The 27,514-nt window shown below is 34.1% G+C and overlaps 1 protein-coding gene across 12 annotated transcripts in view; it reads left to right on the top strand.

The window, feature by feature from the left end:
- Positions 1-27,514, top strand: part of USP15 (ubiquitin specific peptidase 15) — a 207,338-nt gene that overhangs the window by 72,142 nt on the left and 107,682 nt on the right. For 11 of the 12 annotated variants that reach the window (XR_012476191.1, XR_012476192.1, XR_012476193.1 and 8 more), the window contains exons 2-3: positions 6,908-7,035; positions 11,789-11,919. Coding sequence is in view for 8 of the 12 variants with exons in the window: in XM_074226233.1 (XP_074082334.1) it covers positions 6,908-7,035; positions 11,789-11,919 (259 nt within the window). In the remaining 4 variants the exon portion in view is untranslated. Of the gene's footprint in view, positions 1-6,907; positions 7,036-11,788; positions 11,920-26,773; positions 27,143-27,514 lie in introns of those variants that run through there. The other variant, XM_074226236.1, reaches the window with a different exon arrangement.

The following is a 27,514-nucleotide window of genomic DNA, read 5'->3' as shown; positions in this document are numbered from 1 at the left end:
CCTTTATCATCTCTTACCAGTACTACTAGTGAGGTTTCTTTGTACTCCATTTAATTCTCTACACAGCTTTATTCCCCAAAGCATTTGTTCTCCTGTCTCTTCCTGTTACCTCTCTAGAATCACACATTTCAACTCCTCTCTTAAGCATTCAAAGCTCTTCACAACCTTTCACCCATACCTTGGCCCAACTAAGCAATCTTTTTACCAACATTTCCACCTTCTACTTCCATGGATGTAGTGTTATTCCCTCATGCCTGGAATGTATCTTTGCCTTTCCATTTTTAGGATCCTTCAAAATTCTTCTCAAATGGCACCTTCTACATGAAATGTTTTTTGATTTCCCTCCAGATTCCAGAGCTTCCCCTTTACTAAAAACAAAATATATCTATGCTTTATGTATTTTACATCTATCTATTAACAAATGTGTATGTATATAAGCCCCTTAAATGAAAGGATTTAGTCTATTTCCTATTGTCCTTCCTTTTTTTTAAGTACAGAAAACATTTATTCTCTTGAAATCTTAATAGTTCCTTTAGAAAGATATGTGTATGTGTATGTCTACATGCACTAAGTGTGTGTGTGTGTGTGTGTGTGTGTGTATGCTATTCAAGAAAATATTACTAAATCAGAATGGAGAGGAAATGGAATATCCTGAAGTTTTTAGACCATAAAATATAAACCATAGAATTTTAGAGACCATAAAAATCTGGGAACTTTTGTGTACTGTAAATTCAATATAAATTGATATTGTTACATAGCACTTCATACAAGCTTTCTGGTCTAAGGCTACATTAAGAAAGACATAGTATCCAGAATAAAGAAGATACTAGTTCTGTTTTACCTTGTCCTGATCTTCCCATATCTGGAGGACTTTGTTCATTTCTAGACATCACAATTTAATTTATCAACACAATGATCAGTCACAATTCCAAAGGACACAGGATGAAACATGGTATCCATATTCAGAAAGAGATTTGTTGCAATTTGAAGCTTATAACTCTCCTTTCCTTTTCTCTTTTTTCTTTCATATATGTATGTGTATATACATGTAAATATACATATTTGTATGTATATGGACATGGTTAATATTTTTATTGAACTTAATTTTTCTTGCCTTTTCAATGGGGGGGAGGATGGAAACAACTTGAACTAAAAATATAATAAATTTGAAACCAAAGATGGAAAAAGAAAGATAACTAAACAGCTGAAATTTAGCCAGAAAAAGGCAGCCAAAGTGATAAAAGGTCTACAGATCATGCCATTCAAGGAGTGGTTGAAGGATCTTCAGGGGTGTCATTAGCTCAAAGATTTGGGGCTTGAAAGTTATCCTATAAAAAAAGAGATTAGTCCATTCTCCTTATCTTTAAGGGGCCAAAACTAGGAGCAGTGCATAAAAATTTCAAAGAAGAAAATGTAGAATAAAGAAATTTTTTTTACTGGAGCTTTGAAAAATAGAATGCCAGGAATGAATTCTCCTATTCTCCAGGTCTTCAAGCAGACAGTGTTGAAGATCATGTAGGAGAGATTAGTTTTGAGTATGTCTAAAGTACCATCCAGTTTTGTGAAATTTTATTATTTTTATGTCCATATCATTTAGTCTAGGTTATGTGGACCCCTAATAGAGGTCCTTAGAAAACCTAGTCTGCATTCATATTATATAAATGAAATTTATGAAGAACTTTAAACATTTATTTTTTAGTAACTTTAAACACATCCTTTTGCAACCATTAATATTTTGTTTTCACTATGTTTGCTTTTCACAAAACTTTAAGTATCCAATTGTGTTCTGAACTGAGGGACATTAGGGAAGAGTAAAGAAATTAGTTGAGTAAAGAAATGAGGCACCAACTCAAATAACTGCAGTGAACAGTAGTATATGGTTCTTTGTGAAAATCTCTAGCCCCTTTGGTCCCACTGTTATAAAACAAAGTGTCTGGTAGACAGACAACTGCCACCCAGGGAATTTAGCAAAGATTTCCAGGAGGATGTGGCACTTGAGATGAACTTTTGGCCAGATAGGAAATTAGTAGGTGAAGATGAATTAAAGGGAATGGGAAACAAACCATATTACAAGACAAAATGGTACAGTTCATATTTAGGGATATTTTGGCAGTGGTATAAGAGGTAAGAGCTGGATTAATATGGGAAAAGGAGGTGTTTTCATTAGTCCAAACAATGAGAACGAGTATTTGTGATGAGTATTTTGGTAGCATATTGATGTTACCTCCTCATTGCATGATCCACCAGATGGAACTCCAAGTCATCTCAAAAATTTGGCCTTGTTGAATAACCTTTTCCTGATATGACAAAGCAAAGTCTTAATTTTACTTACTATTGAATGATTTTCCAGTGTTAGTTGTATGAAACTTAACTGAGAACAACTTGGGACCTGACTACCAATACTCTCCTAAAAAGTGAGAGGATTCTGCATTGAGTTGAGATAATGAATGAAGGAGGTTCTGAAGAAAGATCTAAATTAACCTTATGGGGAAAGTCAACTATATAGTACCAGAAATGGCTATAGATGCAACCAGGCTCTACTACTGCTGGACTGAACCAGATATTTCCCCAGGCAAGTGGTTGCCAGATGGGGCTAAGTAATGTCCATTCTGTCATTAGACAGCTTTTGTCAGGCTTGGGGTGGTCTGGTTGCTTCGTCTGCTGGTCTCAAGATGTAACATTTATGCTGCACTGCTAGCCTGGGCTCTATGTTCATCATATAGGTTGGGTGGAACTGTACTTTAATTAGAGTGTTACCATACTTTTTTTTTTTTTAAACCAGAGTGCTGCTCCAGGGTTCTTTCAGTTGGACCAAGACCCTTAGCTAATGATAGGCAGAAGTTTCTTCCTTCTTATTGCTTTAGAGCAATAAAGATTGTTTTGTCTATGCAGGAGATGAGAGAAGACAATAGCCTCTTAACCACTGAGGAATCTTAACCTTTATATGTCGTGGATCCCCTTTAGCAGTCTAATAAAGCCTATGGACCATTCAGAATTTGTTAGTTTTTTAAATTCATAATTGAAGGTAGTGTAAAATATATTTTTCCCCTATCCATCTTTATTGGAACCTTTGAAATCTATTTATTGGTTTAGGGACCCAAGACTGTCTTAAGATTATTCCTTTCATTCCAGTAATTTTCACCTCATATTTGAGAATACATAAATGAATGGTTATCTACAAAAGTGTGAATATATATAATTCATTGTCTTGCTGAGGCATCTCCATATGCACTTAAGGTATTGAAGTCTCTCACCTTTTTTTAGGGTGAAGAGTTCCATTTTCTATCTGAAGGCTTTCTCCTTTGCCTTTGAAAGTCTTTTGTCTTTTAAACTCAAATTAATCTCAGGTCTCATTGGGACTTCCTCATTATAGTTAAATCAGGAAATGTTCATAATAATAAAATAGAATTTTAGACAATAATAATAATAGCAATAAATAATAGAGACATGTGTAAAATCCCTAGAGTGTTCCACTGAAGACTTTCTGCCAACTTGCCTCCATGGTTTCAACCAGATCCAGATCCCTCTGATTATGTTTTTATCTATTCTACCTCTCATCATCTTTTCTGCAAGAATAATATGAAGTAGTTTATCAGATACTTTGGCAAAACCATTCAAGCCTTTCTCCTAAATTATCTACTTGTTAAGTAATTGTTAAAAAAAAAAAGGAAAACAGATTAGTTTTCCCTAATCTGCTCTTTATAAAGCCTGCTGGCTCTTTGTAATCACCATTTCCTTTTTCTAGATGTTCACTGACTAGATTTTCAGAAATCTTCTATGGGCTCTCCCTTACTAAATAAAATCCAGTCTCATTAATTTTGCATTTCCAGACTTTAGGCCATTTCCTTTCTTATGTGAGTTCAGTGCTTCTTTCTGCAACTTAAGTTCTTATATTAGGGAACTTCAATATACATATGGATAACTCTCCCAACCCCTCCTGCCCTCACAGTTCCCTAAGTTTCTCATTTCACATATCTCACTCCTCCATTCAACCTCAAGCACATAGAAAAATAATCTTGATTTTACCATTGCCTGCAAATGTACCACTTCCATGTTCTGGAACTCTGAAATGCCTTTTATCTGATCACAGTTTATTGTCATTTCTGTCTGCTGAAAAAGCTACATCTTTACCCTTATCTTTAATTCCTTGACCTCTCTTTCCTAATCTATCACTATTCCCCTTCATATATTGCTTACTTGACCCTTTATCACATCCCTAATCTTGCCCTGGGCAGCTCAGTGGCACAGTGGATTGAGTGCCAGACTTGGAATCAGGAAGGCATCTTTATGAGTTCAAATCTGGCCTGAGAACAATCACTAGCTGAGTCAAGTCACTTCACTCTTGCCTCAGTTTCTCTGTCAGTAAAATGAACTGGAGAAGAAAATGACAAGCTGCAAAGACACATTAAAGATAAAGATGTCTTTGCCCCTCCCCCCCCAAAAAAGCTTAAAATGGGATCATGAAGAGCCAAATACAACTGAAAAATTACTGAAAAATGAACCTGCCCTGCCAAGCTTCAGCCTTGGATCACTCCCACCAACTGCTCTCATTGGTCCTCCTCCACATGCTGCTAAATCAAGCAGAAGATCACAAAAAAGTACAGATTTATTTAATAACCTCAAATGGGCTTTATGATGGCATGGAAGTCCTTATACATCCTCCTAATTAATTGACATTTCACTCAATATAGTGACTCTTCTAAAACTTTTCATCCCTTTTCAAATCTCCCATGGCTACATTTGCCAGTGCCTCAACTGAAAGCCTTACTTCATATTTTACTGGAAAAAAAATTAAGGCCATTTGATGAGAGCCCCTCCACATATACAAGTAAATCTCCTTCCATGCTATCCCCTTTAGCAGATTGCCCCCCTCAATCATCCTTTCCCTTTTACTTCAATCTCTCCTTGTCCGATGACTTCCCTTCTGCCTCCAAATCTTTCTATGCCATCTCCTCCATCCTCCTAGAACCCTTACCTGATTATCCTATGTTTTCTTTTGTGACTAAAGTAGTAGAGAAGACTGTATCTATCTAATCAGTACTTCTACTTCCTTTCAGAAAGGTTATAATTAGGTTTTCTCTTTAACTCTCTTGGTCACCCAAGCACACAACCCTCTTGTCATCCTCAATTTTTTTATATTTGCTCACCATAGCCAATCTGTTGCAAAGTCCTGCTAGTTTTTGTTCTTGTTTTTTTTTTTGTAACATCACTCATATAGGCCTTTTTCTTTTCTCATCCTCTGGCAAGCTCTCATTTTCCCCTTGGTCTAATATAATAGAATGCTGTTTAGTTCTCCTGCCTCAAGTTTCCCCACTCCAGACCATCCTCCATTCAGCTGTCAAATTGAAATCAGATCCTACCATACCACCCTTCTCTATTCAATAGATTTCAATGGGGGATGGGTTGTAATAGCCAGAGGTGGATGTGGAGGAAGAGTCCATTCTACTTGGATGTTGGTGGGGAAAGAAATGGGGAGGGCAAGACAAGAATGAGTCTTCTTTGGCTAGAAGATAAGTTACATAAAAGGGAATAGAATGAAATAGAACTAGAAAAGATATGTTGAAACCATCTTGTGGGGTGTGTCTTGAGTGCTTAGGAATTTATTCTTTATTCAGTAGACTTCACTGCAAGTTTTTGATTAGATGACATCAGAATGGTCAGTTATGCAGAATACTCTAGCAGTGGTCTGTATTTAGGAGGGTACAGATTGGAGCAAGAATACATAATTTAAGTAGCTTTTATTATAGCTTAGATAAGAAGAAATGAGAGTAGAAATGGAAAGGACATGAATGAAAGATGTTGGTGGAGAGAAGTCAGGACTAAAGAACTGATTAGATGTTTAGATGAAAACAAGAGAGTAAAAAGATTGCTTTAGAATTAACATCAAAACAATACTAAGATTAATTGAGGTTCTCTCTGAATATTCAGATTTCAGTGTCTTAGCTGAAGGCTATTATTTTGAATGTTAGTTTACAGCATTTACAGTTATTCTAAACAGATTACTATGGTTTTAATTTCTGGATGCTAGTCTGCTTAAGCCTATTAAAAGTTAGGGGGTGGGGTTGTTTCAGATAAATGTGTCATTTCCTCCCTCTTCCATTATTATAAAGCTGAAAATAGACCTGTGATACTGTGGTACATTTTCTTATCTTACTGCTAGGACAGTGTATGAATGAAATGTCACAAATTTCACTTATGTTTAAGATAATTTGCAAAATGTGTTATCAGTAAATTTTTTTGTTACTGCATTATCTTTTTTCTTTTCTTATCATGGATCATGTACTTTAAAGAATCTTTTGAATATGGGATGTCACAATTACTAGTTGGGGTAGTGAAATAGGGTTCCAATCTTAAAGGGAGAAAGATCTTGTTTCAAGTATTGCCTCTTCCTCATACTGCCTGTGTGACCCTTGTAACATTAGGCAAGTCACTAACCTCTTAATGCCCCCAGCAACTTTGAGACTTTTTAAGTTGTAGAGTTGGTTTTGGTAGGGGGAGTTGACCCATTCAGAGTTTGCCAAAACAATGAAATAACCACCAGCCTTGTTTAAATTATTGCTTATATTAGATTCAGTTCATTTCATCAGCTCTTTATGGAATATCTGCTATATTGTTAACACTGCTAGATGCTTCTAGGGAGGGTTACAAAAGAATTATCACTTAGTCCCTCTCCTCTAAAAAGTAGTCATTTGAAGTCTTTCAGTAATAATTCTTTATATAAAGATAGTTCTTTTTTTTCTTCTGATAACTTTAAAGAACTTCTCCATAATTTCCAATAATCCTTTGAAGTTGAGAATTTATAAAGGAAAAGAGGGAATGTTTTTTGAGTGTTCCTGTGGTGCCAGGAGAATGATTTTTTGTTTTAAACTGGTTTTCTTTAACAATTTTTTTTTCTTTTCTTTTCTAGGTATTTAGTGGATAGTCGTTGGTTCAAACAATGGAAAAAATATGTTGGGTTTGACAGTTGGGACAAATACCAGATGGGAGATCAAAATGTGTACCCTGGTCCCATTGATAATTCTGGACTCCTTAAAGGTTATTTATTATTGTCTTCCTTAAGTAAGGCTGTTAATGTGATTAATGAATTAGGCATTTCTTTGCATTTTAGATTTTATATATTGGACCTGAAATGACAAAATATTTTTGTAACAAGGATTTTTGCGTATTTATGATTGTTCTCATTTTGAAAGACTATAACTACATAACTTTTAACATTGAGAAAATGTTGAAAATACACATTTTGAAAAGATAATAGAAATAAATATATATGAGTCTGCTTTGATATCCCAATTACCTCACTTATATGTGTTCTTTTATAAAAATCCCACCATCTCAGCCCTGTGGCCACAAGAATTTTCCTTAATTCCTTTAGGGCTGCAGCTTGCGGGGTTAGCTTTTTTCTTACTTCCCTTTCCTCCTAACCTAGAATTCCAGCTGTAATGTGACCTTTTCTTCACATCCTAGAGCCAGTTCCAGTAAAGGATTAGATAGGAGTTGAAAAAAGACGGGGTGGGGGGGGGGGTGATTCTATGTAATTCTATTATTATTCCTTCCTTGTCCCTATCATGTCATCCTGCTCTCTTCTATTTGCCATTCTCCCTACTCCCAAGCCCTGTATAGTATTCTTGCCCCCCTATTCCCTACACCATTCTAACTTCTGGATGCAGTGGTTAGGACAGCCTAAATCTGCTTACTTTTCCTGAAATGTGATGAATTTTCATTTAGTCATTTGTGTAATTAAAAAGCCACATTTATATAGCATTTTAAAGTTTAAAACATGCTTTCCTCATAAGATCTTCAAGAGGAAGAATATAATAAGCATTATTATCCTCATTTTGCAGATGAGGAGACCTGAAGTTCAGGGAGGTTGAATAATTTGCCTTGACTATTTATCAATAAAGACTTTTTAAATGCTTTTTATGTATCTGGCACTGTCCTAAACAAAGATCAAAGAAAAATAGTCTCTGCCCTCAGTGAGCTTACATTCCAACAGGGGAGCCAGCTTGTATGAAGGTAAGCTATGTGTGAACATAGCAGACATCCAGTGACTTCAGCTGAGATTCAAGGGCCTCCTTGCTTCCCCTGCCTAGAGGACCCCTACCCTCTCTCCCCTGAAAAAGGCAGACGAGGACCAGTTGAGCAGGGGCATTTTTAAATGTCTGGCTGCTAGATGGAATGATTGGGGGAAGGCTTTGAAACTGTTTTGTTTCTAAGTGGACTTAAAAGGAACAGCCACGGTCTGAAACAAGATTGATTAAAATTTATAAAGCACTAAAAACATTATCTCATTTGAACCTCAAAACCCTGTGTAGCAGGAACCTTTGAGACTATGGGTATAATTCTCCTTTTACAGAAGTGGAAACTGAGACTTTGTTGGTGTGACTTCCCCTGTTGATCATATATAGCCACACAATGTCATAGCAGAATTTGAACCTAAGTCTTCCTGACCCCAACTGCAGTCCTGTATGCCCTTCATAGCTTAGATACTTATCACTGTTGTCACCCTAAAGAAGTCATGTAACCTTACTCTGACTCAGTTTCCTTAACTGTGGAATGAGGATCAAATGAGATTAATAAAGTACTTAGTATAGTTCCTGGTACAGAGTAGGTGCTATATAATAACAATAGTTAGCATTCATAATATAAATAAGTGCTTATTTTTATGATCCAGAGTATATAATTTACATATTCCTCCCCTTCTCAATAGGTGGGAGATAGTATAAAGGAAAGTCTTAGGCCAATATTGAGACCTGCAAAAGATAGAAGAGGAAAAATGACCAGGGAATCAGCTAAAACCCCAAAGTGTCCTGAGGATAATAGCACACAAGGTTCAGGCCTTTCCTCCCTATGATCTTCTCTGTACTCACGCTTTCCCTGCCTTTCTCAGCCTTTTCTTCAACCCAGTGGTAGCTACTACAGTGCTTGAGGGCCACCCCTCTTCCCATTTTCTAGCTAGGCTAGAGCTCCTTTGGTGAGGAGGCCTCACTAGAGGTGAGGTCTTTAACATGCCATAAAGACATTATTGTGCTTCAGATACATTAAGGATTTAAAATGGGCCTTAATAGGATTTTATAAGCCATCTGACTACCATTTATCACATTGTTTCTATGGGGAAATGAATTCCAAGTTCCAAACTGACAAACTTTTAGAACACAAGAGCCTACAATATAGAATTCACATGTCATAAGAATATGTAATTTATAAAGCAATCACTAAATTAAATCACTAAAATTAACCCTGCCTTATTTTTCTCCCTTCAAACTTATTCATGAATTTGGAATAACTTATTTACTAAACTGTTGTTTTGTCTTTTGAATATTAAGTGAAATTTAGCTTAAAAAATATTGTTTCAGTTTAGAATGAGTGTAACCTTCCTGCTCAACCTTGCTGCTTCTAGACAGCTGACATTGGAGGAGAGCCATTTCCCATAATGTCCACTGATTTTTCCATTTCTATTTACCATGTGCCTGGCACTGTTCTGAATTACTGGAGACATAAATACAAAAAACACAGTCCCTGCTCTCAAGAAACTTATAATTTAATGAGGGAAGACAATCCACATAAGGAAATGAAAGGGAAGAGGGAAGGGAAGGTACCTGAGGCATGTTGAAAAAGTCCCAGAAGTCTTAAAGTAGCACAGTCAGGTGAGAAATAAGGAAATGTTCTGAGCCGAGTGCCCTCCTTAATGAAAGACTTCAGGGCTCTACTCTCCAAATAGAAGGACCTAGGATGATGATGATGACGTAGAGTGATAAGACTGTTGGAATTTTGAAGGGTGATGAGATTTCCCCAATGATGAACTTCTTTGGGCATGGTGCCTTTGTGAAGCCTCAAAAGTGTAGTACAGCCTGTTGAGAAATGAGGAGAACACTTAATTGATTATCTTTTTTCAGGGGTCTTAATGTCAATACTACACATTCTATTACATTTCAAATAGAAAGATTTCCACTGGTTTTCATTATTTATTGTATTACTTAGCCATTTGATACATTGAAAATGTCATGAAACTGAGTTTATCTCTTGTATGACTTTTTTTAAGGGAGAAAAGGATTATGTAGCTTTTAAAAAACTGATTCATTATGTAAATTCTTCATTAAACAGTTTAGCAGTCACATTGACAGTTAAAAAGGACACCTAAACTAATAAATAAAAAAGGAAATATTTAGAAGTTACAAAGGCAGCTTTTGGTCTTCCAGTGGATAAGCAGTTAAAAGGATATAAGCAGAAAATTTCAATTGAAGAAAGTACAAATTATTAATAATCATTTAAGAACATGCTCTGACTAAACATTCAAAATAAAGCAGTTCCACCTCACACCCCTAAGATTGACAAAGATAATTAAGATCAGTGAAACAAGTGCTGAGAAAGAGCAAAACAGTTATACTCATTAATTGCTGGTAGAATTTTCCAACTAGTGCAGACTTTTTTGAAAGCAATCTGGCAACAAATAAAGATTTATAAAAATAATCATACCTAGTTATAAAGTTATCCCAGTGGTATTATCAAAAAAGGAAATGCTTATGTATTCAAAGTTCTTTAATACAACACAGGAATAACTTGGCATGTACATTAATGTAAGGGAAAACAAAAATAATTAAATGCTACTATACAATATTTTTTTAAATTCTGAAAGATCTTTTATTTTTTCATTTGCATAGTAGCACATTTTAATTATGATAGCAAAGCAAATTTCATTACTGCTGTTGTTATTACCTTATTCTTACTAATTGACCCTGCCATTTAAAGCATTTTCATCACTGATTTAGATTGTTAACTTTTTAGACAATAACTATTGAGTCCTTTCTTTTTTGGGGGGGGGCTATTCTGATCCCAGAGTTTCCACCATACTAGGTAACTGTATTTGGAGTGTTATTTGAACTTGGAACTTTAAATACAGAGATATATAGAACTTTAAAGTTCTATACACAGAGATACAGACAATTTCCAGCAAAGGGCTAGAATATAATTACATTAGCACTGTATTTTTGCCCTTCAAAAATTGTAAATTTATTTAATAGAATATCTTTTTAAGAGAAATTTTATTGAAACGAAACAAAAATATAAGTTTTCCTGTGTTGTGACCTGATTATCTTGAAAGTATTCCTCTTAGTAAGAACTCTTTGTTTTTAACTCTTGGGATAGTCAGTATTTAGTATTATCATAACTACTTTTTAAAAAACTCTTATTTAGACAACTTTGTTATTTTCTGAACCAGGAGTAAAACAAGCATTTCCAATAGGATAATATTATTGAATTTAGAATTCTATACCTGGAATACTCTGCCTTTAAGAGTAGAATTGGACCTGCAACCAGGTCACAGATTAAACATCTGCTAATAACATATAAAGTATTTTTAAAATTCACATCTCAATCATAGACCTTGGGGAGGAATCTAGGTCATGGATGGACCATTTGCCAACTGTCAGAAATGATAAAGATTGAGTATGGGCTACTCATCTATTTACTGAAATCATGCTTTTTTTGTCTATTGAATATATAGAGAGATATGTAATAAATTTTCCCTTTAGTAGTTTGGAACATTTTTATATATTTTAAACAATTCCTAAAATGCTAGTCCAACCCATCCTTTAGATTTAATTAAGAGTTTCTTGTTTCAAATGTGCAGATTTTTATCCATATTTGGAAATCTCTTGTATTTGAAAGGTACTATATCAAAAATATAAACAGAGAATAAGATTGTGTTTATATTTGGAGACATGTGACCTAAACATTTTGAAATGAATACTATCTCATCTTTTCTTTATTAAGAGTAACTTTTCTCTCACAGATGGTGATGCTCAGTCCCTTAAGGAACATCTTATTGATGAATTGGATTATATCCTGTTGCCAACTGAAGGCTGGAATAAACTTGTCAGCTGGTACACATTGATGGATGGTCAGGAACCAATAGCTCGCAAGGTAATTTTTAAAGAAAAGTGAACTCACAAAATAGTATGTGAGTTGAGTATTTGAGAAACAAAAATATATTATTGAAGTATGATAAATAGTGAATAGTTTTGAAATTATTCAAAATGTAGAACTAAATTCATTTAAATAAAATGTTCTTGGAAATTATCAATAAAAATAGCTTTCATAGAATTGAATTTTAATTAAAATGGAGTGTGTCAAAGTTGAACAATAATCAAGATTTATTATAGTTGCAGCATTATAGTACTGTAAATCTTAATATGGAATTTTGTATATTTTCCTTCTTAAAGTTGTGTGATTACTTTCTAGGTAGAGTCAGGATTTTTTTTTCTCTCTGAACTATAAAATTATTCTTAAAAGCAGAGGACCAGGCACTAAATTATCTTCAAATAGATTTGCTAACTTTATACAACTGGTGAGTTTTTTAACTGGGAGCAGAAGTCTCTTGAAAATATGCTGTTATGTACATTTTCCAGTATGAATGATCAGTCTGAATGTAGGTCTGCTTAGGTAAGAAGTTTATATAATTCCAGGTAGATTTGGTTATTTTGAAATAGTAATATGAAGCTAGTGTTAATAATCATTGTTTACATATGGGAAGATTTAAATTTTCATAGCCAACTCTGGAATACCTCTTCTTTAATCAGGGTTGACTATGCAGTTTTTCTTGATTATTTCAGCTTTCACAGTATAAATAGGACTTCGTGTTTTGCTTCAGTATTACTTTGTGACCATTTCAAAATTGGCACTCAAAAGTGTTGACAATATCTAGAAACTGGAATTGTTGGGTAATGTTGGTATATTCTGGTTTAGAGAATTTCTGGTTAAGTTTAACCTATTTTAAACAGTTTCATAAAAATGCAAAACTAAAGCTATCTCTGATGGCTTTCATTGACAGCAGTCATAGAGGGGTACATAAAATCTTACCTTAACTCAAAGCCTCAGACATCCCTGAGCAATGGCAGCTGTTTTAATTCATCTCTCTAAGAATCAGTTTTTTCTGTCCCTGAAGTGTTAGCCTAGATAATATATTAGATGTTTTTCAGGCCTAAAAATGTATAGTTCTGTGAAATATAAAAAGCTACTATTTTGAAGAATAGGGGGACAATTAATTGGAAATTGCTTTCAAATAATTAGTGATTAAAAATATAAACATATGTAGTATCATAAATTTAAAGCCAGAAGTGACATTAATGGTCATCAGGTCTAGCATACCTCATTTTACGTATGAGTGAACTCATAAATGAATAAGCTCAATAAATGAAGTGACAGGCAAGGTCACAATCCAGGTCTTCTGACTCCAAATTCACTTTTCTTTCTCTTGTATTATTCTGCCTAATCTCATATTTAACAGAATAAACAATATCAGTCTATTGGTTAACCATTTCTACTCTGCATTGTCATTCAGTCTTACTTCCATTTTCTTAATGTTCATACCTTCCCTGCTAATGCCTAATTCTGGATTAGGTGTCTAGCTAAGGAGAAAGTCCAGGGCTAGATAATTATACATCTCTGAATCATCTGTATATAAGCAACAGTTAAACCCATGGGATTTGAAAAGATCACCAAGAGATTGTAAAGAAAGGATAGAAAAGGACAGATTTTTTTGATTCATTCAAAGATACCTTTACATGTCCTTTGTCTCTTGAATCATTTTGAAAAGTGCCACCACAGTCATACCTTCTCCACTATGAAGTATCAAAGAGAATAGGTAACTTTTAAATTAACATTCTGTTCTTGGTTCTAAAACTGATTTTTATTGACTCTTCTTTAGCACTTTGCACTACTGCCTTGAACTGTTTACAGGTGTGTCATGCATTTTTGCATGTTATCTCCTCAATTTAAACTTAAAAAAACCTTATGTTAGCACAGTGTCTTTCACTTCAATGGTATATGAGTGACTAGTGGGTTTTTAATTTGTAAATAAGTATATAAAATTTAGTTTTGTTTTTAAACTATAGCCATCTTTGGTGTTTTTTCTCTGTCCTTTTTTATTATCTACACAGAAAACAGCACAAGAGAATTTGCAATATATTATATGACAGGTACTTTTAATGTGGTTTCTATTTCCAGATAGTGTCAGAATGAACTTGATAATGGACCATTAAGTTTAATATGTTATTCCTTCTCAAGCTTATGAGGATATATCCTAAAATTTTATTATATAATTATAAACACAATAAACACATTCCAATTTCATTCCATGCCCACCTAAGTTATTTTTTTGTTATTTTTCAGTTAGAGTTATAGAACTGTTTCCCTTAAACCACTGAAGATGACTTCTTATTTTTGAGATAAATATTTATTTTCAAAGTTTAAAATTGAAATGTGGCATTATAAGAAATTTGTATGAGGAAGCACCAGAAATGCCAAACACAATGAAGAAATATGAACTTGAGAAAATCCCAAAAGACATCACATCCAAATAGAGTTTGAGGGCAAAGTATGTATCTGGCACTGTGCTAAGAGCTACAGACACAAATACAAAAGGAGAAAGATAATTCCTGCCCTCAAGGGTGATGTTGATGATGTTTGTCCTTCATTCTTGAAGAGGACCATGACATCAGGAAGATGATGCCATGACAAGCATATGAATTGGATTTGAGTGAGGGGCGATTGTACTAACTAAACAGGCCCACTTTCTCCATCTGGGCTCTATGGCCAGATATAAATCAGGACAACTGGGGATGGCTCTGGATGCGAGGCAGCCAAGGTTAAGTGACTTGCCCACACAGCTCCTGATTGTCAAGGGTCTGAGGCTGAATTTGAGCTCTCATTCTCCTGAATCCAAGGCCAGTACCACCTAGCTGTCCTCAGAAGTCCCAAAGTAATACAGCCAGGTGAGCCACACAAGGCGATATCTGAGCTAGGCTCTCTCTTTAAATAAAAGTTTGGAATTCATGGTCCTACTTGCCAATCAGAGAATCCACGAGTAGGGAGTAGATAAGATACTAAAATTGATGATTTTTACAGGAATGATGAGGTAAGCCCAATAATGAACTTCTTGGAGCCTGAAGATGTGGTTAAAAACAAAAGAGTTAATACACAAAACCTAAATACATTTAAAACATAATATTGTACTCAATTTTACAAATCCTCTTTTTCTGAGAGGTAGAAAAACAAATCTCAAAGGATATTGATGGGAGGGCAGATTTTTATGTTGAAATCATTGGTGCTTTTGCTTAATGATCTAGCACAAGATTAATCTTCAAAGTCTAAAGCTTTGTAGAGGAATTTAAAGAATGATCAGGATTTCTGGAGACTGTAGTTGAAAGTTTCTTGGTGAAAATAACAATAGAAGTTGAGAGTGATTCATAGGAATAATTACTTTGAACTTACTGCTGCTGGCTCTAGGTTACCTTCTTCATCCTTACAAAGCTAAACTTAGAAGATTAGTTGATAGAATCAACTGAGTTAATTGATTTTTAATAGCAAGATTTCTTATTATAGTTTGACTTTACCTAATTCAAGAATGTCTTATATTCAAATACTCATAAATTCTACTGACTAATTTTGGTGAGAACTTAGTAGATATGAATTTATTACAAATGCTTTCTGCTAGGCTCCCGTTTCCTACCAGCATTTATAAAAAGTGCTAGGAATTAATAAGTTAATAGCTTTTTTTTGTTTAATATATCCTTTTCAAGGAATTTTATTGTAATTTAATATTGGGAGCACTCAACACCTTACTAAAACTTTTAAAAATATAAGACCCTCCGTATTCCCCCATTTCTTTCTTGGTTTTTATTAAGGTGAAAAGGCTCATTCAGAAGAAGTTATGTCATTTTGTCACTCTTGCCCTCTATTTAACTGCTTTTTCTCTGCTACACATTTATTTTTATCAGTTTCATGTTAGTAATTAATCACATTTATTTAGAATTTTAAGATTTACACTGACACAATCTTTGGAAAAGAAGTAAAATCGAGGCTATTGTCTGAGTGGCAAAAAACATTGTTTTTAACAGTAGTTTTTCTCCAGATCTTCCTGGTGCCTTACCTCTTCATCAGTACTCCTTAGGGAAAAATAGAGATAGAGGACTGCAGTGTAGTTTCCTCTGTATCTGTGGAAAGAATGGATAACAGAAATTATTTCTATAACTTCTCATTTTTCTCTTTCTCAAGTAAAAAAACTTTAGCTCTCCATTATAATTAAGCCCTTTTTATTAAGATTTTAGTCTTTTAATTTAAGATCATGATGTTTCACAAGGAATAGAGAAGGCAATGGAAAGGTTTCTGGATTTGGCATAAGAAAGAAAATTTGAATTCTTACAGTTAGGCTCTATGTGATTTGGGACAAGTTACTTCATTTCATTCCTCAGCTGTAAAATGAGATCATCTGTAATGTCCCAACTCTACATCTTTTGATCCTGTTATGTACCAAGTACTTTAGCTAAGTCTGTTTATTATCTTTTATTCTTTTGATAAGCCATAGATCAAATTTTAATTATTTGAAAAAATAATTTTAGGAGGGAAGAAAAAGTTTTGTACAATTCATTTTATTAATTTTATTTTTGTTATATGTAGAAATGTAGCATGGGTTTAAAATGAATAATAGAAAATTGCGAAAAATACTGTGATCATAGCATAATTGATGCAATGGCTAAACATTTTATATAGGTAACTAGTTTAAGTTATAACACTCAAATTGTATACATCTCATTTACAAGAAAGATTGACCAGCCCTTCCAAAGTCCTATGTACATATGCTGAGACTGAATAGAAAATTATGAAAAATACTGTAATCATAGCATAATTGATGCAGTCTTAGGGGAGAATAGTGGCTAAACATTTTATATAGGTAACTAGTTTAAGTTACAACACTTAAATTGATACATCTCATTTACAAGAAAGATTGACCAGCCCTTCCAAAGTCCTGTGTACATATGCTGAGACTGTTCCACCCTACTACAAATAGCAGTCAAAAACTCACTGAGCCAATGTTGCATCCTCCTTCCAGAGGAGTGACATGTCCAAATTTGTATCCTTCCCCAGGTTAGTCACTGTGCTAAACACTAGGAATCCAGAACAAGGGTGGGCTGATACCAGCTCTAATCTGCTTACTGAGAGCTGATTATTAAATTTTCAAGGTGAGCATTTATACCCAAGAAATTAACAATTGCTTCAAATCAGGGTTTGATTTGTGGTTTGTTGATTGCCTAAAATAAATGTAGATTAAACTTAAATATTTCTGGAGAACCTGGTTATTAAATATTTACCTATACACCACTGTATTTTTCTATAAACATTGCTTGAACTCAACAAGATTGCAGTAGAGACTGAAGAAATGAATTCATCACTTAACTAAAACCCTGGTGGATTGTGAGCTAATAATCATTAGCATTTATATAATGTTTCAGGGTTTACAAATTTATTAGTATCCATTCTGTCATTTGAGCCTCTCTATATCTGAGGATACAGAGACAAAAAATGAAGGAATCACATGCATTACATATGTGTGTGTGGGGGGGGGGGGGGTTGGGGACAGAGACCAGACTAGCAACTGAGGAGAAAAAGTTTTATGTTTTACATGACCCTTGATCTCATTCGTAAAGGAAGTCAAAGATTCCAGGAGTTGAAGAAGGATTAGTCCATTTCAGTGATGAGGAACAACAGGTCTAAGGCCTGGAAATAGGAAATGGAGAGTCTCATGTGAGGAAAAGCAAGACCAATATGTCCAATAGATAAAAGGATAGGAAAGAAAGGAAGGAACAGGATTATAATGTTTTAAAATGTCAATGAGAGAATTTATATTTGCTTCTAGAGGTAGTAGGGAGTCATTAGATCTTATTGAATGGGGGAGGGATTGAAAATTAACATGGTTCAAACTTGTCCTTTATGGAAGTTATGTTAGTGGCTTTGTAGAGAATGAATTGAATTAGGGAGACTTGAAGAAGGGACACTTAGGGAGATTTTGCACTGATCCCTGCTAAAGGTTATAAGAGTTTGTATCAGGATGTTGGCAGTGTTTGCAAAAAATGTAGTGTGTATAGAAAGGCAACTGCTTAGATTTGTAAGGAGAGGAAGAGTAAAGAATGTAGGATCACACCCAGACTTTAATCTGAATGATTAGAAATAATAATAATTTTATAATAATAATTAAATTGGAAAAATAAAGGGTATGTAAGAAAAGGAAATTTCTCACTTGACATATTGAATTCAAATGTCTTTAGGACATCTACTTTAAGTGTCCAGTTTGGGAGTTGAACTGATAGCAGGTTTTTGATTTTTAAAATTCTATCTAAACTATGCCAACTTTGGGTAGGCATTACTTTGCCTATATTGTGAAAGTTTTTCCTGTGGCTATTTTCACAAATACTGTCATTTGTCATTTTTTGGAATATATGTTATTTGTCTTTTTGAGTGAGTATATAAAAAGAAAAAAAGATGAACCCAATTGGAGTTCAATCATATTGTTTCCTGTGTTTTATGGTACTCCTAAGATTTTTGTACTATTCAACTGATTCTTAATTTAAATTACTCCAAAGTATATTAGTTTTTTTTCAAGGATACATTATAAAAGACTACTGTTAGGGTCAGCTAGAGAAAAACTCCACGCAATTGTTTCTGATAGTTGTTTTTCAGTTGTAAACAGGTAGAGGTAGACATTTCACAAAATCTCTTACACCCCCCCTCCCACTAAAACAGGGAAAAACTAAAAAAGTCGAAAATAGACTTTTTAAAAAAAAATAGAAAAGGATTTTGGTTAAGAGAGTGGTTATTCAAAATTTATTTTTGAATTTAAAGTATTCATCAGACCAGGTTTCTAATACAATTCTGTATATTTAAAGGTAAGGGCATATGGTACTTTGTATCATAGTCTAGTGCCATCATACCTCTAGTATTTACCAAGGGAAAAGAATATGACTTTTGCCATCTCCTTGCTTCTCCTTCAGGAGTATTTTGTCCTTTTCTTTACTGTACCTTTCCCCCTCTCTCATGCCATGACCCTTTCATGTAGAGTTAACTGGTATTTCCTCCTTCTTTGTCCTGCTGTCATAAATATGCAAATTTCTATGATGATTGTGATCTCTCAGTTCTTCATGCATGCTCATTTCTCTTATAATAAACCCTAGTTTTTATGTACATTTTTTGTGAAATTGTGACTGCCTGTTGTGACTATATTAGGAGCCTATATTAGTGTTAAAGAAGATGAATATAATGGCAGGGGTTGTTAAAGGAGATTTTGTTTCATAAGGGTGCAACTTAAGTTATACCTTCAGAGGATTTAGGTAATCTGAGACAACAGGGAAGTGCATTACCACTGAGAATCATGTGTTAAGCAAAGACATGAAGACAGGAAAGCAAAAGTCTTGGGGGAGGGTAGGTGGATATCTAATACAATAGTTATTAATTTACCAGCAAGCATTTATTAAAAACCTATTATTTACTAGACACTGGTACTTGGATACTGGCAATACAGAGAAAGAAAAAAATAGTTGCTGCTCTAGAGAAACTTTCATTCTACAAACAAGCATAGCCAGAGCTAGATTTAAACATAGAGAACCCTATATGAAGTAACCTTGGAGGAGAAGGTGCTGGCAGCTTTGAGGACCTGGAGGTGGCTCATGTGGGTAAATTTGAAGTTAAAATTTGGAACCATATTTCTATCTTGTAGTTAATGAAAAGTCATTGAAGGTTTTTCAGAAGACTATAAAAGGGGAAGATTAATCTGATATTTAAAATCAGCAGTCTTACATTTTTTCCTCTTCACTGAGGAAATTTAACAATAAATCATGTCAATTAATCAGTTCTTACTGAAACATGACCCTTACACCTTCCCCAAATCATCCTCTAGATTCCCATCTGATCTGTATCATAATATCTCTAGAAAATAAGCCAAGTTCATTTCTTCCATGCCAAACCTTAGTAGGATTTTTCAGTGACAGTAATAGAGTAGGATGGAAAGGTAAACAGAAGAGATAAAAGAAAGTCCTTTAGTTACCAGGGGTGGTTGATTTGATTGCATATGTAAAAACCTTATCTCTTTTTTTTAGTCTTTTTCACCCAGTTGCTAATCTCCATGAGTAACCATTTTAACTCTAACTTGTGGTATTGCAAAGTACAGACTTGATACTCCAGGCATCTGCTTGCCAGGCTGTAATCCATTTGGGGTCTGGCAGAGAAGCCTTCCTCAGTTGCCCCTTGCCAATCATAGATTTTGGTTGTCTTCAGCATATGTATGTTCTGGATATATATGTCCTGGATAGAGCTGCTTAGTCATCATGTCATCATAATGAAATTCAAACTTTTTTAAGATTCTAAATTTTATGGTTAGGTTTGATCCTTTAATTTTTTTTTAACCTTAAGTAGGTAAAATATGCTTAGGTAATAGAAAGACAATAAAATTTAAAGGACACAAAAGCCTGACAAAAACATAAATATGAGAAGATAATTAATCATATGATTTATAATAAGAAGGAACCTTTCCTGGGCCATATATTAACATTTTTATTACTGTTTTTAACTTGAACTCATCAAGCAAAAGCCCAATGCCAAAATTTTTTGTGAATAAAGCTCAGTTTGGGCTATAGAGATTATTTTATGTGCATTTTTTCCGTTTGGTATCCAGCTGTCATGATTTAAATTGGACAACACATATTTCATACAGTTGTTAATTGGGATATTTACATATTCATAGCCTTATTAATTGTATGTTTCATCACAGTGCTGTGAACCAAAAGAATAACTAGCTAGAAGGAGTCAGCAAAGGGCTTTTTTCTATATCTTCCCTGCTCTAGGGAATTCCTGCTCTATTTTTTTTAAGGCTGTCATCTGTCCTCAATTTTTAAGATGTTGTCTAACACTGTCAGCTCTATAAAGATAGTTTAAATGTCTCATGGATTTAATATCACTTGATTATTTCGTAGTCTCTGATTTCCTTTTACACTAATTAACCAATTTCAAATTAAAATCAGAAAGTAAGCTGGTCATTTTATAACTTAACCATGTTTACTACAAACCTGTTGCCTTTTTGCTCTCTAAGTATAGAGAAAACAGTACTGTATCCATCAGGTCATCAGCAATTTGGTGTCCTGAGTCAGCAGCACAGGAAATTGAAAAGTCTAGGAGACTGATGACCACAGTTCAAGTCCTGGCTCTGAACCAGTGACTGTGTGATCCTAGTGTAATGTCCATTTCCTGGATGGAAAGTAGGGATAGATACCCTTGTGTGTACATCACAAGGTCAGTGGTGCTTGGGAGAGTGTGAGCTCAGGGTTGTAGTACCAAAGATCAAATCCTGATTGTGACACTTCTCTCTGGCTTGTAGCTTCCTCAATTGTCCCCTCATTTAAATCCATTTCAGGTATAGGTAATGGCATCATCTTGCTGATGTCATGACCTTCCAGAGCAAAGGACAAGAGTCATCATTATCAACTTCTTCATTGAGTGAGGGATTTTGAACAGGTGCCTTTTAAGTTTCCCTTTCAGTTCTAGATTTATTACATATAGAAGCTTTCCCTTCCCAAAATGTAAATTGCATGAGGACAAGGCCTATGTCTTCTCTAAATATCATATCTCCCTTACCCCCCATTGCAGCACAGTGCCAAAACAATGGTACAGGAGGTGCATAAGAAATGTTAGTTGAATCAGACTGTCAAATACATCATGATAAAGTACAAAACGCTCAGCTATTGTCCATAGTAGAGATAAACAGATCTGTCAGTATTGATTTTGTTTGTACTATTACTTTTCCTAACTAAATGCTTATGTTGTATCATTATGAACAATCAGTGCAGAGTAAGGATTGTTCATCAAACAGTTGCCCTTGGAAGACTCAGTACCAAGGGGATATTAATGTTGTCTTTTTAGCAGCACACATTTTTATTGTCATTAAATTTTATTGTATTTAAATATATATCTATATAAATACAGATATGCTAATACATACTTTGTGATAAATCAAGGTGGTTAAAATAGTGAAGGCTTAGAACCTCTAGCAGACAGTACCATAGAGCTTAATACTAATGTTAGGATCATAGATGCCTATTTACCTGTTATTATTGAACATAATTCTAGAAATGTGTGCAATATCAGTAAGATAAGAGAAGGAAATTAAAGGTATAAAAAATAGGCAAAAAGGAGTTAACTCTTCCTGTTAACTGACAACAGGATAGTTTAGTTAGACAAAGCCTTAGGAATGAAAAACCTATTTAAACAATAGCATCCTCAAATTTAGAAGCTATAGAATAAACCTATAAAGATCAAATGCATTTCTGAAACTATAGAATGCATAAAATAGGTATTTATATATAAAATGCACATTCAGTATTTCAATAGATTCTATCATAAAATACTACTTAAAGAAATAAAGAAGAATTTGGAGAAATATTCACTTGTTGTTCCTGGGCTGTGCCAACATAATAAAAATGACAAAAGTACCAAAGTTAATTAATGATTTTATTGCTGTGCCAACCAGACTACCAAGAAACTGCACAGCATGGATATTGAAATTTGATTGAAACTTTTCAAAAGGAAGATTAATCTGACAATATGAACTGGCTGTCTTATTTTACATTTCACAAAAGACTACAGATCTTAATAAAAATAATGAAATTAATTTTCATCTAGAATTTCAAGAAAAATAAGGAAAAAAGGTAAAACCTAAGGAAGACTAAAATTTCCAGACCTCAGGGTCAGCTAGGTGGCACAGTGGATAATGCACCAGTACTGGAGTCAAGAGAACCAGCCTCAGACACTTAATAAATACCTAGCTGTGTGACCTTGGGCAAGTCACTTGACCCCTTTGCCTTGCAAAAAAAGAAATTTCCAGACCTCAAAATGTATCATGAAATACCATCTGCAAGGTAAGATAGAAAGGTAGAATAGCTGTCTTGAGGTAAGGGAAAGGGGAAAAAAAAATTTACATGATAACTATTTTTAAAAGGAATATCAAATTGTACATAATAGATTTGCAGTTTTGTGTGCAATCATTTTTTATTATGTTATGGAAATACTTGTTTTCTTACATGAATTAAAAATAAAATAAATTTTAAAAAAAACAGCAGAGGGACGCCTAGGTGGCTCAGTGGATAGAGCACTGGCCCTGGAGTCAAGAATACTTGAGTTCAAATCTGGCCTGTAGACACTTAATAATTACCTAGCTGTGTGGCCTTGGGCAAGTCACTTAACCCCATTGCTTTGCAAAAATCTAAAAAAACCCCAGCAGAAATAAAAACCATTTGATATTGACAAAAAAAATTGAGAAGTAGAGCAGTGGAATAGACAGGGAAGAATCAGAAATAATGGAACCCAGGAATTTAATCTTCCAACAATCTGAAAACAGAAATTACTAAGAACACATCTCTTTTATTTAATAAGAACCCCACTTGATGGAATATCAGTTATGACCAAAATTGCTTTATCTCCTCCAGGCACTGTGCTAAACATCACCATCATCATCATCATCATTATTATTATTATTATTATTATCCCAATTTTACATTTGAGGAACCTGGGATAAACAGAGGTTCAAGTTGTTGTCTAGGGACATGCAGCTAAGAAGCTTTGAGATCACAATTGAACTCCAGGCCCAGCACTTTATCTGCTGTCCCACAAAGCAACTTAATGGCCTAGACCACTAACATTCTAAACCATTTTCACAATAAATTCATTTTCTGTCATTTATTTATTTATTTATTTTGAATTTTGCAATTTCCCCCCCCCATCTTGTTTCCTCCCTCTACCCCCCACAGAAGGCAGTCTGTTAATCTTTACATTGTTTCCATAGTATATATTGATCTAAATTGAATGTGATGAGAAAGAAATCCTATCCTCAAGGAAGAAAAATAAAGTACGAGATAGCAAAATTATATAATAAAATAGTAGTTTTTTTAAAATTAAAGGTATTTGGTCTTTGTTCAAACTCAATTCTTTCTCTGGATACAGATGGTATTCTCCATCACATATACCCCAAAATTGTGTCTGATTATTGCACTGATGGAATGAGCAAAGTTCATTAAGATTGATCATCACCCCCATATTGCTGATACGGTGTACAGTGTTCTTCTGGTTCTGTTCATCTCGCTCAGCATCAGTTCATGCAAATCCTTTCAGGCTTCCCTGAATTCCCATCCCTCCTGGTTTCTAATAGAACAATAGTATTCCATCACATACGCATACCACAGTTTATTGAGCCATTCGCCAGTTGATGGACATTCTCTCAATTTCCAATTCTTTGCTACCACGAATAGAACTGCTATGAATATTTTTGTACATGTGATGTTTTTACCCTTTTTCGTGATCTCTTCAGGGTATAGACCCAGTAGTGGTATAGCTGGATCAAAGGATATGCATAATAAATTCTAAATGAATATGTGACCTGGAAATTAAAATTCATACTACAAAAAAAGAATAGAAGACAAGCAGATCACAAATCTTTTACACTATGTATAGGGGATGGATTTTTTATTTTATTTATTTTAGATCTTATTTGAGTTTTACAATTTCCCCCCTAATCTTACTTCCCTCCCCCCACCCCCCCACCCCCCATGGAAAGCAATCTGTCAGTCTATACTTTGTTTCCATGTTGTACATTGATCCAAATTGAGTATGATGAGAGAGAAATCATATCCTTAAGGAAGAGACAAGAAGTCTAAGAGGTAACAAGATCAGACAATAAGATAGCTGCTTTTTTTTTTCTAAATTAAAGGGAATAGTCCTTGAACTTTGTTCAAACTCCATGGCTCTTTATCTGGATACAGATGGCACTCTCCTTTGCAGACAGCCCAAAATTGTTCCCGATTGTTGCACTGATGGAATGAGCAAGTCTTTCAAGGTTGATCATCATCCCCATGTTGCTATTAGGGTATACAGTGTTTTTCTGGTTCTGCTCATCTCACTCAGCATCAGTTCATGCAAATCCCTTCAGGCTTCCCTGAAATCCTGTTCCTCCTGGTTTCTAATAGAACAATAGTATTCCATGACATACATGTACCACAGTTTGCTAAGCCATTCCCCAATTGAAGGACATTTACTTGATTTCCAATTCTTTGTCACCACAAACAGGGCTGCTATAAATATTTTTGTACAAGTGATGTTTTTACCCCTTTTCATCATCTCTTCAGGGTATAGACCCAGTAGTGGTATTGCTGGGTCAAAGAGTATGCTCATTTTTGTTGCCCTTTGGGCGTAGTTCCAAATTTCTCTCCCAGAAAGGTTGGATGAGTTCACAGCTCCACCAACAGTGTAATAGTGTCCCAGATTTCCCACAACCCTTCCAACAATGATCATTATCCTTTCTGGTCATCTTGGCTAGTCCAAGAGGTGTGAGGTGGTACCTCAGAGAAGCTTTGATTTGCATTTCTCTAATAAGTAATGATTTAGAGCAATTTTTCATATGGCTATGGATTGCTTTGATCTCCTCATCTGTAAATTGCCTTTGCATATCCTTTGGCCATTTGTCAATTGGGGAATGGCTTTTTGTTTTAAAAATGATTTAGTTCTCTGTATATTTTAGAAATGAGTCCTTTGTCAGAATCATTAGTTGTAAAGATTGTTCCCCAATTTACTACTTTTCTTCTGATCTTGGTTACAGTGGTTTTATCTTTGCAAAAGCTCTTTAATTTAATGTAATCGAAATCATCTAGTTGGTTTTTGGTGATGTAGCAGATGGATTCTTAAGATAAACAAAGGAGTACAGCCGATTACAAAAGATAAAGTAATTTTGACTATACCAAATGAAAAAGTTTTTGTACAATATTACTACATCTAGGATAAGAAAAGGAATGTGGGAAACCAGTCTTTGAAATTTCTCACAAAAGATTTTGTTATCCAAATTATATAATTAAAAGCTATATAAAAAATTCTTCCTCAATAAATAAGTGATTAAAATACTTGAAAAAAAAAGCTGACTCTTGAGAGACATAAAAGAATAGCAGATTTTCTAGAAGAACATGGTAGTTTCTCCTTTAAAAAGCTTTATGTACCACCAAAACTTATACTAATATTTTCTTAGCTCTGTTGTCCATGCATTTATCTAGCCCTTCTTGAACATCTTGTTATCTATTATGGTAGAGATAAGGAAAATAAGCAATAAAAACTTGTCTTTCACTCTTAGTCTTTAATAATTTTATAAAGCACTTTTTAGAACCTGCAGAAGTTCGTGTTGAAAAGAAATAGCAACAGAGAAACTTTGATTCTGCTATTCAGCATCAGAGCAGTTTCCCTTCTTCTAGCCAGTTTCCTGGTCTTGTCACTTTCTTCCGCTGCCTCTCAGCAACTACATGCATTAGTGTTCATCTGAGAAATAGATGTTGTAAGATCAGTCATCAGTCTTTGAGAAGTCATATGGCAAATAAAAAAAGTACAAAAAGCCCCAATCTTGTTCCTTATTCTCTCTTAATAATCATTTAACATTGGTCTCTTTCAGTTTTTATTCTCTCTTATTTTTCCTGTAACATTGATCTTTTCAGTCTTTAAAATTTAGTGAAATTCAAATTCCTTTAGATTAAGGAATGCTTACTATATTCTTTTTTTCTTATTTCTGATTTTTGTTGCCAAGTTTTTTCCTTTTTTCCCTGTAAAGAAATTTGGGTCTTTATCTACCTTTCTAAAGTTATATGAATATATTTGTTTTAGGATTCTCATATTTATCCCTATATTAGAAATATTTGATTATTACAGAGTATTTGACTCTCAAGTATTCTTTTTAAGTTTCCTGTAATGTCAAGTTCTATTCACATCATTTTATATATCAACCTAAAATTCTATGATATGAAACTTTAAACATTCTAATACATTAACTAACACATTTTATACATTAAGTTTGTAAGGCAAATTTTGAATAATTAATTTTGTGCCATAAATATTAAGCATTATAGTTGTCTAGGTTACAGCAAGCAATTCTGAATGTATTTATGTATATCAGAAATTTAACTAAGCATAATTTTAAAAGTATCCATTAGTCTTGACCTTAGGTAGCAATTTTATTTGAAACTACATTTTAATTTTTAAATCTAGAGAAAAGTTATCTCCATATTGAAAATCATCATTGTTCTCTAGTGAAGATGGCAAGGTTAGAATAGAGAGAGACTGGTTCTCATAGCAGTCATTTGGAGCCTCCTTTTATACCATATTTGTCGATTGTATCATATGTCAGGCAGCTGACTATTTTCAGAAACAGTTTTCATGACTAAGACCCACAGTTACCCTTTAGAAGATCGAAAGGAATTATATATATATACATATATATATATATATATATATATATTTAAAGGTGATCCTCTGTGTGTGTGTATTTCTATTATTACGTTTGATTTCTTGCATATTTGTTTAACACATTTATCATTTGGAGCTTTATGTTACTAAATATATGGATAAGGTCAAGCTAAAAGTCATCTTACATTTAGAAACTAACATATCAGTTACGAGAGCATATGGCTAAATATTTTGGCTAATGGTTCATTTGTAAAAATTATCTATTATGTAGTATTATATTGTTGTAATAACTCTTAGCCAAATTTATTTATAAAAATAGAATTTTTAAGATAATTTTGCTTTTGCTTGGGAACATGGGCAAGAATCCAGAAATAATTAAATGACTATGTTACAATTATAAATTATAATAATAAGGTGCCTTTTCTCATAT

Source organism: Macrotis lagotis, chromosome 2, assembly GCF_037893015.1.
Source record: "Macrotis lagotis isolate mMagLag1 chromosome 2, bilby.v1.9.chrom.fasta, whole genome shotgun sequence".
In the NCBI taxonomy this organism is placed as follows: Eukaryota; Metazoa; Chordata; class Mammalia; order Peramelemorphia; family Peramelidae; genus Macrotis; species Macrotis lagotis.
This window is presented reverse-complemented; position numbering and strand designations above follow the sequence as displayed.